Here is a 13,357-nt window from a genome sequence, read left to right on the forward strand (position 1 = left end):
AATTGGAAATGCTCCTGCCTGCCTAAGCCACATAGCCGAAGTTAGCAATCATGCCTCCTCTCAGCGGTGATCAGCTCCGTTTCCAGCAGCAGGAAGCAGTGGCTGTCCACTGCTACTACTAATCCTACTAATTGTAAGTATAGTATAAGTATAATTGTAAGTATTACTGGCTGGCCCCCCCTCTCAGCGTACCTCAGAGATCCGGACCTCCGCGCAACCCCCTCCCTCACAACCCGCATTGCTCCGTCCTCACAAGGGTGTTAGCGCAGGAGCTGGCCGCCTATTTGAATTCCACTCCCCTGCCCTCATAGCTGAGCAGAGTGCTGTGGGTGTCAGTGCAGGAGCTGGTGTCAGTAACAGTCACTGCTCCAGCTCCTGTGCTGTGTGCGGGGGCCGGTTATTTGAATCCCGCTCCCCTGCCTAGTGAGGGCCCTGACATGACGCTGAGGTCTTTGTTAAACAGAGACCTCAGCGGTGGGGCGATCCCCTCTGGTGAAAGGGCAGCAGGGCGGGACTGGCATCTGCAATGTCTGACCACAGAGAGAGAGGTGACAAGCAGTCTGCTGCAGCATGGGGGACACACAGCCGGCTGTAAGTATATTCTATATTTTAAAGCAGCGCGCCGCCTGCAAATCGGAGCTCGGATGCCGGCAGCCAGTGTCAGTGATTGGCTGACAAGCTGGCTCCATATTTCAAATGGCCACCAGGGTCATTGGTGGGAGAAGCGCAATCTCTGCTTCTCCCCTAACATAAATTAAGAGCTGCCATCAGCACCAGAATAGGGCGGCGCGGTGAGCATTACTGGCGCACTACATCTGTGTCACTGCTGGGGGCATTATAGTATAATGCCCCCAGCAGTAACACCGATTTAGTGTATAATGATTATATACTGAACAGGTATGTGTCACTGTTGAAGGCATTATATACTGTATTTGTTACTGCTGAAGGCATTATATGGGTGTCACTGCTAGGGGGATTATATGGGTGTCACTGCTAGGGGGATTATATGGGTGTCACTGCTAGGGGGATTATGGCTATGGCACTATTGGGTTAATTATATCTGTGTCACTAATGGCAGCATGGCAATACTGGGGCATTATTCCGGATTCATGCCGGGCAAATCCACAATCAATCTCCGTAGGCTATTTACTCTCCTGCAACTTCCCAGCGAGAACGCCCCAACAACCATCGTGGTATCTCTCGACGCTGCAAAGGCGTTCGACTCGGTGGAGTGGGCATTCCTGTGGGGAACTATGTCGAGGTTTGGCTTGGGACCCGGGTTCATTAGATGGGTACAGCTCCTATACTCCTCCCCATATGCTAGGGTCTCGGCCAACGGGTAAATTTCCCCCTCATTCCCATTATCCAGAGGCACCAGACAGGGTTGCCCCCTCTCTCCCGCTTTGTTCGCTCTGGCAGTGGAGCCACTGCCTTGCCTCATTAGACACAACCAGGCAGTGAAGGGCTTTGTGACCGGCTCCGTGACGGACAAGATAGCGTTGTACGCGGACAACATATTGCTGTTCGTCTCGGACTATGTAACCACCATGTCCACGATACTGGATATTGTAAATTCCTTTGGTAGATATTCTGGTCTATTAATAAACTGGGATAAGTCCTGCATTATGCCATACACCGGCCCATGTCCTGGAGACTCACCCATCCCTCTTCTGCTTAAGTGGGTAGACAGGTTCAAGTATCTGGATATCAAATAACCCCACAAACTACATAACACACAATATCCAACCTCAGTTGGAATATCTACTGTCAAGGATCGCAGTGTGGGGAAGGCTACCTCTAACTGTCACAGGCAGGATTGGCCTTATTAAAATGGTCGCACAGCCCAAACTGCTATACGTCCTGCAACACTCCCCGATCTATATTCCCCAATCTATTTTTAAAGGAGTCGATGGAATCTTATCCTCCATTATATGGTCCTCAAAGAGAGTAAGTATTAGTTTGAACACCCTAACCCGGAAGAGAGACATGGGGGGTATGGCGGTACTTAACTTTCATCTCTACTATCTTGCATCACAACTCTCACACCTATACTCCTGGATACGTGACACCTCCGGAGAAGCTTTGCCCACAAGAATGGTGTCTGCCTTGGTCCCTGGACTCAAACCTCATCAGATCCTTCTTTCAGGCAACAGTGCACTAGTCAAACTACCCCTGGTCAAACAGGCCATTTTGGTTTGGATTAGGGCAAATACGGGATGGGATCCTGATACCCCAATAGATGTCACAGTGGGCTTTAAGGAATTAAATGGGAAACAACTGAGGTTGGTTTGGGGACGATATGACATAACTTCTATAGGTCAACTATACACCAACAATGTATTCAACTCTTTCCAACAACTGTAACTAGATCACCCTAAACCCAACACATGCTTCTTCCGTTACCTACAGTTAAGACACGCATGTAACGCACAGTTCTCCCAAGGCCCACCTGACCTCCGTACGGCCCCGGTCAAGTCTCTATTACAAACGGTGGGTGACTCACGTTTAATATCCAACATATATTCCACATTTCTCACCTCCCATCATAACAGTGTACTCCCGGCACTGAGAGCGGGCTTGGAGGAGGACCTGGGACCTTTAGCCCCTGAAATCTGGGCACTGGCTATGGCCAGTGCTCGTGTAGCAACCTCCTGTGCACGCTTCCAACAAATCCAATTATATGTCCTACAAATAGTGTATCTCACCCCGGCTCGCCTCTTCGATATGGGGGGGAAGGGCTGACTCTAGGTGCCCCAAGCGTTCCCATCTGGATGCCAATTTCTGGCACCTAATTTGGTCCTGCCCGGTGGTTGAGACTTTTTGTCACCAAGTCATCCAGACCATGACGTCTATGGGAATCCCCCCTGATGCGCTCTCGCCCACGATGTGTCTCCTGGCGGCCATTGGAGATGACACACTGGACCATGACACCCAATAATATGTAAATAACCTTAGTATGTTGGCCAAAGTTTGTATAGCGAGGGCTTGGCTGGCCCCCAGCGGCCCATCTCTTGCCGCTTGGATATCACTCACTAACGACATAGATGGCTATCCTCCCCCTTATATGTGCGACCCTAGTCAGGCTATAACTTGACAATTCCCCTCTGGCTGTATGAGTAACATATGTGGACGAGTCATCCTGGTTAAATCTGACGCAGACAGGTCACCCAATATACCTAGCTGCAAACTCCCAATGTACATCCAATGCTATGCTTGTATATACCTCACTTCTGGTGGGGGACACGATCGTGTACACATTGTTGAGATTGTTTAATGGAACACTCACACTTTTGTATGTAATTCTAATTACTTTTTACTATGTAAAACATGTAATGGCAGGAACGTTGTCTACTTGTTAAATATGTGATTCTTTGAATCTTGCCTATGTTTTCTATTTGTTTTCTGCTTTGTTTGTGTTTGTTCTTTACTTGTAAGAAAATGTGAAAATTTTCAATAAAACTACTGAATTAAAAAAAAAAAATACTGGGGCATTATTACTGTACAATGTGCCCTGCTCGGTGGTCCGCATCCTACCCTAAAAAAAATCCTAGAGTGAACACTACCTGCCCGCATAGCTGAGCGGAGTTCAGCTCCGTCCTTATCCGGTGTCAGCGCAGGAGCTGGTATAGTGACAATTAACAGATTTTAAAAAATAATTCAAAATGTATATTTTGAAAGGGACAATCTGGGTTAATTTAATTTTTTGGGGGCGATTTTAGTGTGTCTGGCTCCTACACTTTTTTGTTCCGGCTCCTAGATTTTGAAAAAAAAAATATAATATATATATCTGCGGCCCGGCACTCCAACACAGCAGTAAAATAGACCTTGGTGCCTTCTGGATCAGAAGTGTAGAAATGAATAAGCAGACAGCGGCACTCACAGGAATTTCAAAGTTGTATTAAAAAACGTGACAAAGGTTGCAGCGACACTACGGCAACCATGGGAAGCTTGCGCTCCAGCTTGTTCCTAGACAGTAACCACACGTACGTCCTTGGCAGCGTCATTTCCTGTCAAACGCACTTCCGGCGGATGGCTCCCGGCGTCTCAGGGCTCCGTGACTCGGTAAGACCTTTCCATGCACCTATATAAGTTTGTTTGTACCGTTTGCACCTTGTTCTACCTGCACCTTGACAAAGGGGCTAGTCCCCGAAACGTTGGTTTGGTCACGTTTTTGAATACAACTTTGAAATTCCTGTGAGTGCCGCTGTCTGTTTATTCATTTCTATCTATCTATATATATATATATATATATATATATATATATATATATATATATATATATATATATATATATATATATATATATATATATATATATATATATATATATTTCCAATTTTTGGAGAATACAGTGGCAAAAAATAAACCTGCCAGTGATGGAGTTGCAAGCCATCACAAGAGAGAAAGGGCAGTAAGAGAGTATGGAAACAAAGAGATTCAGATTAAGATACAAGGATTTGGGGGAGACCTCAAGCCTATACAGATACAATATAATATAATTGTAGTTCACATGGATCATAAAGTATAAACCATTTATCTGAATGAAAAACTCATGTCGACCTTTGGTCATTGTCACCCTAGTGCATGTCGATCATATGAGAAAATTATATAGTCCATAATTATAAACACTATTTATTTGAAAGTCTTCAAAGAAAACTTGGGTTCTGTGGGAATCCTCCTCTTTAGTAGGTGGGAGAGGAGAGTGATAACTTCCTGTCATATACTAAAAATATTCGGGCAGGACCACCATATGTGCCTAAAGGTGCCCTCATTGTAGCATCCCCTACAGCACTTATCCAAAACGTTAGGACACATGGATTGTAACAGGGAGGGTACATAATACCAAAAATATAATAGCTTGTGTTTCCTTAATAATGACATGTGAAACTGGAGGCAGCATTATCCCATATTCAGACAAATCCTCTTTATCCAAAGTAGCTCCCAGATCATGTTCCCAAGCTTGTTCATGGGGATCCCATATATTTCTTGTCTCCTCGACCAGCACAGTGTCTGTCTGTCTAATCAGACCTCTAGATAGAATAGATGCAAATAAAGTTAAAGGCCTACTAACTAGGACAGACATAGGGGGGTATTCAATGCCGTTCGAGCTCCCGCAGCCATCTCCCGACGGGGGAGATGGCTGCGGGGCCCTATTCAATGCGGTCTTCCCCGACAGCATTGAACAGGGGTTTTGCGCAGAACGAGCCCGACATCACCAGCTGTCGGGCTCGTTCTGCCGAGAAAAGCCGTAAATAGGCGAGCTCCCGGCCGGAGCTCGTCTATTTCCGTCATCAACTCAAGGCCACGCCCCCTTCTCGCCGCTCGGCGGCCGGGACATTGAATCCCGACTGCCGAGCTAACCGAGAACAGGACAGGGGCACGGCTGTCGTGCTAGCTCGACAGCCGTGCCCCTGACATTGAATACCCCCCTAAATCTCCGAATAAAAGACTCTTACCTGTAAATAATGGAAAAAAATCCTGAGATGGGATAGCTACCCTTTCTTGAGAATTGAAGGAACCGTGAGATCAGTGGTAATGGCATTTAGATAAAATATATTCTTCAAATGCCAGGCAGTGATGGAGGATTTACACGTACCCGGAGGAAAAGCAAAATTCGAATACATTCCATTTTTAATATATTAAGCTGGCCATACACTAGTGCGATTTGGCCACTTTTCATCTGATTCCGACTGTTCAGCTTGAGAAATTGGGTGAAAAGTAGCCAAATCATCCGATACGATACTTGGGCCCATGCGCATTGTATTGGAGATCGGATCTGCTGCACATCTGACCACCAACTTAGACTGCCTCCCGGCAGCGGAGAATGGGATTGCATACAATATATCGCATGCAAAGGACGGCATCCAATATATCATATGTGATTCTGCCGCCTGTAAGTCGCGTGGTGCATGGGGGCCTGTAGTATAATAAATATTGTCCACAATTCACTTTCCTTTTGTATAAATAGTAACCAATGTTACTGTAGCTTGAATTTCTTTTTAGCTGAAGGTAAGAGATGTGGTATTTTGGATGGATGTGCGAAGTGAAATACAAAGTACAGCTCATTCAGAGAATAAATTGCTTGTTATGTTCTAAGTAACCCTGTAAGAATTTGGTATAAGAGGTTCTGTTCCTTGTCAATAGAAGTAATTTCAGATCATAAAATAAAATTGCTCTTCGACCTCTCACATTTTTATTTGACTTATTTGCTTGCTTACTTTTTTTTCTCCCAAAACAGGCTAATGGAGATGAGGACACTGTGGTGGTTGTACAGAAGGAACAATTTATGGATGATTTTTTCCATCAGGTAGGAATTGCATTTTCTTCTTTTTAAACACTTATGTAATTGAGATGGTAAAATGTTTCCGTTCTTGTCTAAACACATTTATCTGGTATCCCAGTTTAGCATAGGAGTAGGAAATGCTGTTTTCTTCTCTAGACACGTATTTCCTCTGTAGCGAATTGTATAACAATGCATGAAATAATCAACACTGACAAGTAATCCTTATTCCTCTTCTTTCTTTTTTTTTTTATAGATAACATTGAAATTGTTTATATGTTGGCAGTTTACATATAGCACTTTATTAATAAACAAGTATTTTTCAGTTACCTTTTTAATGAAGAATTAAAAGGCAAGGGGTTTTATTTACGAAGCATCCCGTTCTACAACATGGCTCTTCTGAACGCATTTAGGCCTGATGTTTACAAGAGCAATGATTTAACAAGCAATGTCCAGACACGATGAGGTTTTACAACCCCATACTTTATTAGTAAACTATAATCTGAAATGCATACTTTATGTAAAATAGTTTTGCTGGGTTTTTTTGGCCTGGAAATTGCTCGGTGTTTCAGACGTAAAGGGTGAAATTTTAATAGAGTTCAGAAAGTGAGAGATTTGGTAAGAAATCTATAGTTTTTTTAAAGCAGCAATCATCTAAACTGCAAAACCAGTTTGATTTTCCCGTGTATATGATTGCCGCTTTAAAAAAACTGGATTCACTTTCTGCATCTCTCATCCTATTTAATTTTACCCAATTTTGGTGAAATATTGTTTTTTGTTTTTTTTCCATTCAAAAGCATCCCCATTCCTAGCAGACTAGTACATACAGTAATCTGTCATTTGTGTAATTCAGCTGTGTCTTTTATTCTTGTTCATGGGACATTTGCAGGAGAGACTCAGAAGCACTTTTTTTGAGTCTGCATATGACGTTCTGGCTGCCTGTATTGACAAAATGTTGTAGATTGGTTGTCAGCGACACATGTGCAGTCATAGACAATTTTTATGATAAAGGCTTTTCCTTTATAGCATATCTGCAGCAATTTTGATGCTCTGCAGCTGAGTTGCCAATAAAAGTGAATAAATGTTGTTGGTTTCTCTGGAAAGTGTTCTAGTTTAACATGAGTAAAGGGTTACCTATTCAAAAAGTGTGGAAAAAATTCTTAAAGGCTTTTGAAAGACCCCTTTTCTCCTGCAGAGACCTGACCACTGTTGTACCCATTTACTAAGACGATTACCAACCTTAACCGAGTCCTACAAAATGACCATACAAGGTTGCATGAGCAGACCTAAAATAACAGGATACACAAACTTTTCTCATTTCTTTTTATTCTTAATAAGATAATTGCCATTTATTGTTGGGTATAGTGCTTTACTATGTGATTGCTTAGATGACAATGCTCCAATTTGTTTATTGCTGTGCATATACTGCAATTCTTACTTTACCACAGAGGACAGGCACCCACAATGATTTCAACCAGCCCTAGTCTAGATACAGTAACACCAGTGCTAGATTCCTTATGGATTCAGACTCCCTCTTGGGTTCCCAATAAAGTGTGTGTGTTTGTGTGTGTTCAGCAACAAAATGGGTTAAATATACTATATAAATTCGACACTACAATTTTGTGTGTAATTTACATTTTGTAAAATGTATGTTTAAGAAAACTGTCCCAGTAATCAGAATCTGCTTTATTGGCCAGGTATACTTGCGTATACTAGGAATTAGTTTTCGGTATGCTGTGCAACAGTCAGGTGGGTAAAAGGTAAACAGCATACAGTATATAAACAGGTGGGGGAACATGTACAGCCATACAGAAAGTTACTGACCCAGTAATGGTAGGTACTGACTGATTTAGTGTCACACGTTCCAAGGAAGAGATTCAAATGTTTTAACAAGCACACAAATTGTAATGGACTCCTTTCAGAGGAATTTACTTGTTGCTCCATTGGGACGCTCCTTACTTTGCAAATGCCAGAACTACAATGTTTAGTTGCACAAAGAGGCTAAACATGACTAAAATAGTGGAAAGTTGTCAGAAAATTGAGTCTCTGCCTACGGGGACCTAAGAAGAAACCATTGAATTGCCCCCTAAAAAGTGTGACTTTGCAGTATATTAAGTTGATTGATGTACTCTGGTACCTTTTGACTATAAATGCTAAGCTGTAATATATATTAAATATCAAAGAATGTTTGTAGTACTTACATTTAATAAGAAAGAAAAAGGCACCCCAAGACTCCTAGCTGTTTTATTACACCCCTACCCATATTTAGAACCTGATCTATCTTTTCTATATACAGTTGACCTTCTTTACACTTTTCTTTTTCTGTGTGCTTGTTGTCAAGCTCTAGTGACAGATTATTGATCGGATTAAAAAAAAGAATTGCTCTGTGTACCAAGTACACTTTCCGTTAGAGAATCATTCCATTTGTTGGATTCTCACTGCTTTATAACAAGTCAATGGGCCGTATTCAAAGCAGCTGTCGAGGGGGTTAAACAAGCGATCCTCGCCGTTTAACTCCCACGTCAGCCGCTCACCCTATTCAATGCACCAGGGAAATCCTTGATGAGGACGGCAACGATTCCCCCAAACAGCGAGGCTCGCGGGTAATGCAGGGAACCCACTGCATTTAGCCCCGAGCCTCGCTGTTTTAGCGGCGTCATACGCCGTTTCTCCCTCGCTCCAAAAACAGAGCGAGGGAGAATCGGCATGTGCTGGGAGGTCAGTTGATTACTGACCCTGCCCGCTGTGACAGCGAGCAGGCAGCACTGCTCGCTGTCACCGCTCGCATAAAGCATTGACTACACCCCAATGGTGAAGCAGTTAAAATGACTTTTACCATATGACTTGCATGTATTTTATCATGTATTTACTCACTATTGACTTTTGCCTTGGGTGAGTTTGTGCAGCCTTCGCTTTTTTTTTTTTCAGTGTAAAATGTGACTTAATAAACTGCTTAATTGGTACTTATATGTTTGTTGGGCGCCCACTAAGCTATTTGCTTACTTTTCCGCAGGGCTCGGTGGCTCGCTGCCCTCGCTACACTATATAAAATCAAGTACCGCTTAATTATCTACAGCAATATGAGCTAGATCTACAGTAGCGCTATATGTAAAGAATATGTAAAGATGCTTGATTCCATTACAAAGGCTTCTTGAAACATAAACATTTATTTTTATGGCATTCTGGTATTAAAGTGCACAAAGCTGTTCCCTATTACATCCTTCAGCAGAGCTTATCACAAAGTGTGGTGGGCATTTTATATTAGAATAATAAGCTCCTACGGGCGAAATGTATCCAGCATTAAGGTGACCATACACTGGCTGTGTATTGGGGAATCCCCCCCCCAATCCCCTAACGTTCGCATTGGGAAATCAAGAATATTAAACATGTCTAAAAATCTTGATCCCAGCAGCTGATAGCGGAATTTTGACATTTTTAACATGTTACATTTCCCCGATAGACTTAAGGATCGCCTATTATCAATGCCCACAGATCAGCGCATCTGGTCTGCAGATGGGGCGGCGGAATGTAGGATTGCCCCCCAGCTAGTGTATAGGCCTATCTAGACTGAGATATCAGCTTTTAACTGTTTTTTTTTTTAAACACAGCCTGTAATCTCTATCCACTTTATCCCTCCAGGGCTTGCTACATCTCCCCCTAAAACTTTTACATATACTGTATGATTGTTGCGTAACTAAAGCAATTTGCATGTTCTTATTGCACTAATAAAACCATAATAATTCAGTATCCCTGTATGTGGCATCCTGTTAGTGATAGAATGGTCTAACTATATGTATATACAAATATTTACCCCCCTGATTTCCTGTCTATTGAATCCCTACAGGGCCCTTCAATAGAGCTGAAGAGGGCACTCCTACTTTTCTATTTTTAAGCAAACTCTTTAGATTCAGCCTCCCCTGCTATAAGCTACAGCCAGTGATGACCAATCCCACTGTTTCCTGCTGCCGGTCATGCATAGTCCTACAGAGAAGGGAGCAATCCTGCAAGATAGATTACCCTTTAAGGCAGACAGCGTGATGTACATGTTGTTGCATTACTGTTTTGAACTTTACGTCTGCTCTTTTTTACAAGTTATTTTTTGTCACATAACCCTTATATTTCTGGCATTATCACATATGTGACAATGGGGCAGATGTATTAAGCTTAACAAGAGATAAATGTAAGGGTGATAAGGAGAGATAAATGTCCAGCCAATCACATCCTAACTGCCGTGTTACAGACTGTGTTTGAAAAAAGTCAGTAAGGAGCTGATTGGCTGGAGGTTTATCTCTCGATCACCCTTGCATTTATCTTTTGTTAAGGCTTAATACATCTGCCCCTATGTCACCAAAAACAGTTACAGATTGGGTAAAATCAAAGTATACTGCAAATTAGTCTGATGGGTACTTGTGTAGTTTCACGGCGGCAGTTACGTAGTCAGCGTAGCGCCCTGTCAGAATCTGCGTAGTGTTCCCGCGGCCAGCGTAGTCAGCATCCCTGTCAGTATCTGAGTAGTGTTCGTGGCTAGCTGGAGTTATGCAGTTAGCATGGTCAGTCAGGTGTCCCTGTCAGTATCAGCCTCGTGCTCACGGCTAGCCGGAGCTTACACAGTTAGCGTAGTCAGTCAGCGCTTATTACATTGTGTGGGAACCATTGACCATTTAACCTGCCTGACATTAGAGGTGTGAATGTGTTCCTGAAACACCCCCACTATCCACGTCTGCCTGAAGCGTGGCGAGCGGACACCGTACGCATCCTCTCGACCCGTTCATACCCCCACTATCCACGTCGGATAGATATAAAGTGTGGTGAGCGTAATGCACGTCAAATAATCTGCGCTCACCACGCTTCGGGCTCGGTGGCTCGCCGCGTTCGCCACACTTTATAAAATCAACTCCACGCTGATGTGGATAGTGGGGGGTATGAACAGGTCGGGAGGACGCATACCACGTTCCCCTTGCGGGGCTCGCCACGCTTTGGGCTAGCGTGGATAGTGGGGGTTTGAAATGGAGGCATTTGCCAGTATGTAACATAGAGCATTGGCAAATGCATCCTTTATTGTGCATGAGACGTTGTCCGTCTCCCTGAATCGGACATAGGCAGATGGAGCGCCTCTCTGCCGGCGTCCACCAGTGCTGGGGATCTGGTGGTTACCGGCGCTGTGTGAGAGGTGCTTACTAGGCTTTCCGGGGACAGTTCGGTGACTACGCTGCCTGACTGGGACACTATGCTGACTATGCAGGTCTGCTGTGGGGGACACTATGCTGACTATGCTATGCTGACAACGTAGCTTAGCCTATGCTGAAAATGTAGCATAGCCTGCTGACGTGAAACTACAAAAGTACCGTCTGATGTTCTGTAATCCCATATGAGATGTTTATAGGGGTTTGGCATTAAAACCAGTTATTCCTGAATGAAGAGGGCAATGGTAATAATAAAGGGGTGTACATGGCAGCGCTAAATGAGAGTACGTCATGTTCCTTTTGAATCCCTTACTGTTTCAATATATAAAGTTGCTCTCGGTGCTATCGCTAAAAGCGATTACTATACCATTTCTAATCTTTTTTAATATCATCAAATAGAAAGGCGTTAAGAGCAGTCTCGTTAAGTTTCGATAGGACCTAGGAAGAAGGGGAGGACTGCAGCCGCTGAAGCAAAGCAAGCTTCTTGCCTTGTTTTTCATGCTTCAACATTGAACTTAACGGTGTAAGTTTACCACTGAGCACACAATTGTGGGCCTCCCAAACTGTAACATTAGAGACCTTGGGCATCTTGTTAATAGAAACATACTCGGTAATCGCTGCAGCCAATTTAGTTTTGCACCGTGGGTCAGCAAGGATTGCTCATTTAAATGCCAAACACACTGTTTAAAATGAGCACAAGACATCTCCAGGGTTAGAGAAACATGTTATGAGGCTGGGAATATAAATTTATAGTCTCTATCCCCTGGGTGTTGGACAACCAGCTGGTTGTCATGGAAAGCCCACCTGACCCTATGATGTGGGGCATTGGAAGGTCTACCAGGGGTCCTTGAGATATCTACCTCTGGCTGATATGACCAATTTAAGTCACCTCCCATCACCGGAATGCCCTCGACCAGCAAGGCAATCCGATTCAGGGCTGCAGAGAGAAAACTGTCTGTGCCTGTTTGGGTACATAAAGGTTAAGAAATGTATAATGCTGACCAGTTTGCACAGAGTTTTGTACCCTTTAAGAAATCACTTAAACGGGAGACTTCTAGAAAGGAGAATTCGAATGATTTACTTAAACTGTTATTATTGTAAAATTAAGTTGGGAAATTACGGTCTTTAAGGGTAGGAGCAGCGTCGGATCTGAAAGGGGTCTCCGGAAGGGGTGCTACATCTGCTTTAAATGCAAACAAGTCCTGTTGGACCTTTTTTCAGGCAAGTTTAGACCCTTGACATTAAGCAAGACCAACTAAATGGCAGTAGGACGAGCATTACCTGCCATCGTCTACTCTAAGTGGGACAAAAAATGAGCTGTGGAAGAGGTATCCACACCACTGGGGAGGGAGGAAGGAAGAGGGAAGGGAAGACAAAAAAAACCACAATTCATACTAAAAATCAAATACAAAAAAGTAACAAACAGAAATGTAATATTGAAAAGAGAGCCATCAACACACTACCACCACTCGGGAGCTTGGGCATGACCGAGACCAAGTAAAACAGGGCAGCGAGGGGTAGTTTAAATGGTTTCTATGCAAAGTATGTTATACAGTTAAATGCAATCTCTTTGTGATATGATTCATTATGAGAAGGAACAGGGGTTAAAATTTTTTTGAAAAATTATAAATTTCGCAATCAATTACCTGATCGTGAATACGAGACTTCTGAAAAATAGAATGATGTATTCCTACTAGATTGTAAGCTCCTCAGAACAGGGCCCTCTTCCCTCCTGTTTACAAGGCATACACCGTAATGGGCAGTTGCTACTCCAATTGGATGCCCTTTACTTTAAGTGCCTTTTAAAAGCATCAGGGATTATTGTGGACATTTTTTTTCCAACTATGGGATTCCTATATACTCACTCTCCCTCTCAATATAAGACAAGTGATAC

At 43.3% G+C, this 13,357-nt stretch overlaps 1 protein-coding gene across 3 annotated transcripts in view; it reads left to right on the plus strand.

The window, feature by feature from the left end:
• Nucleotides 1-13,357, plus strand: part of STX2 (syntaxin 2) — an 82,133-nt gene that overhangs the window by 13,766 nt on the left and 55,010 nt on the right. For all 3 annotated transcript variants that reach the window (XM_083150280.1, XM_083150289.1, XM_083150299.1), the window contains exon 2: nt 6,239-6,307. In XM_083150280.1, coding sequence (XP_083006406.1) covers nt 6,239-6,307 — 69 coding nt within the window. The remainder of the gene's footprint in view (nt 1-6,238; nt 6,308-13,357) is intronic.

The sequence above is a fragment of the Crinia signifera genome, chromosome 1 (assembly GCF_055691185.1).
Source record: "Crinia signifera chromosome 1, ASM5569118v1, whole genome shotgun sequence".
Classification (NCBI taxonomy): Eukaryota; Metazoa; Chordata; class Amphibia; order Anura; family Myobatrachidae; genus Crinia; species Crinia signifera.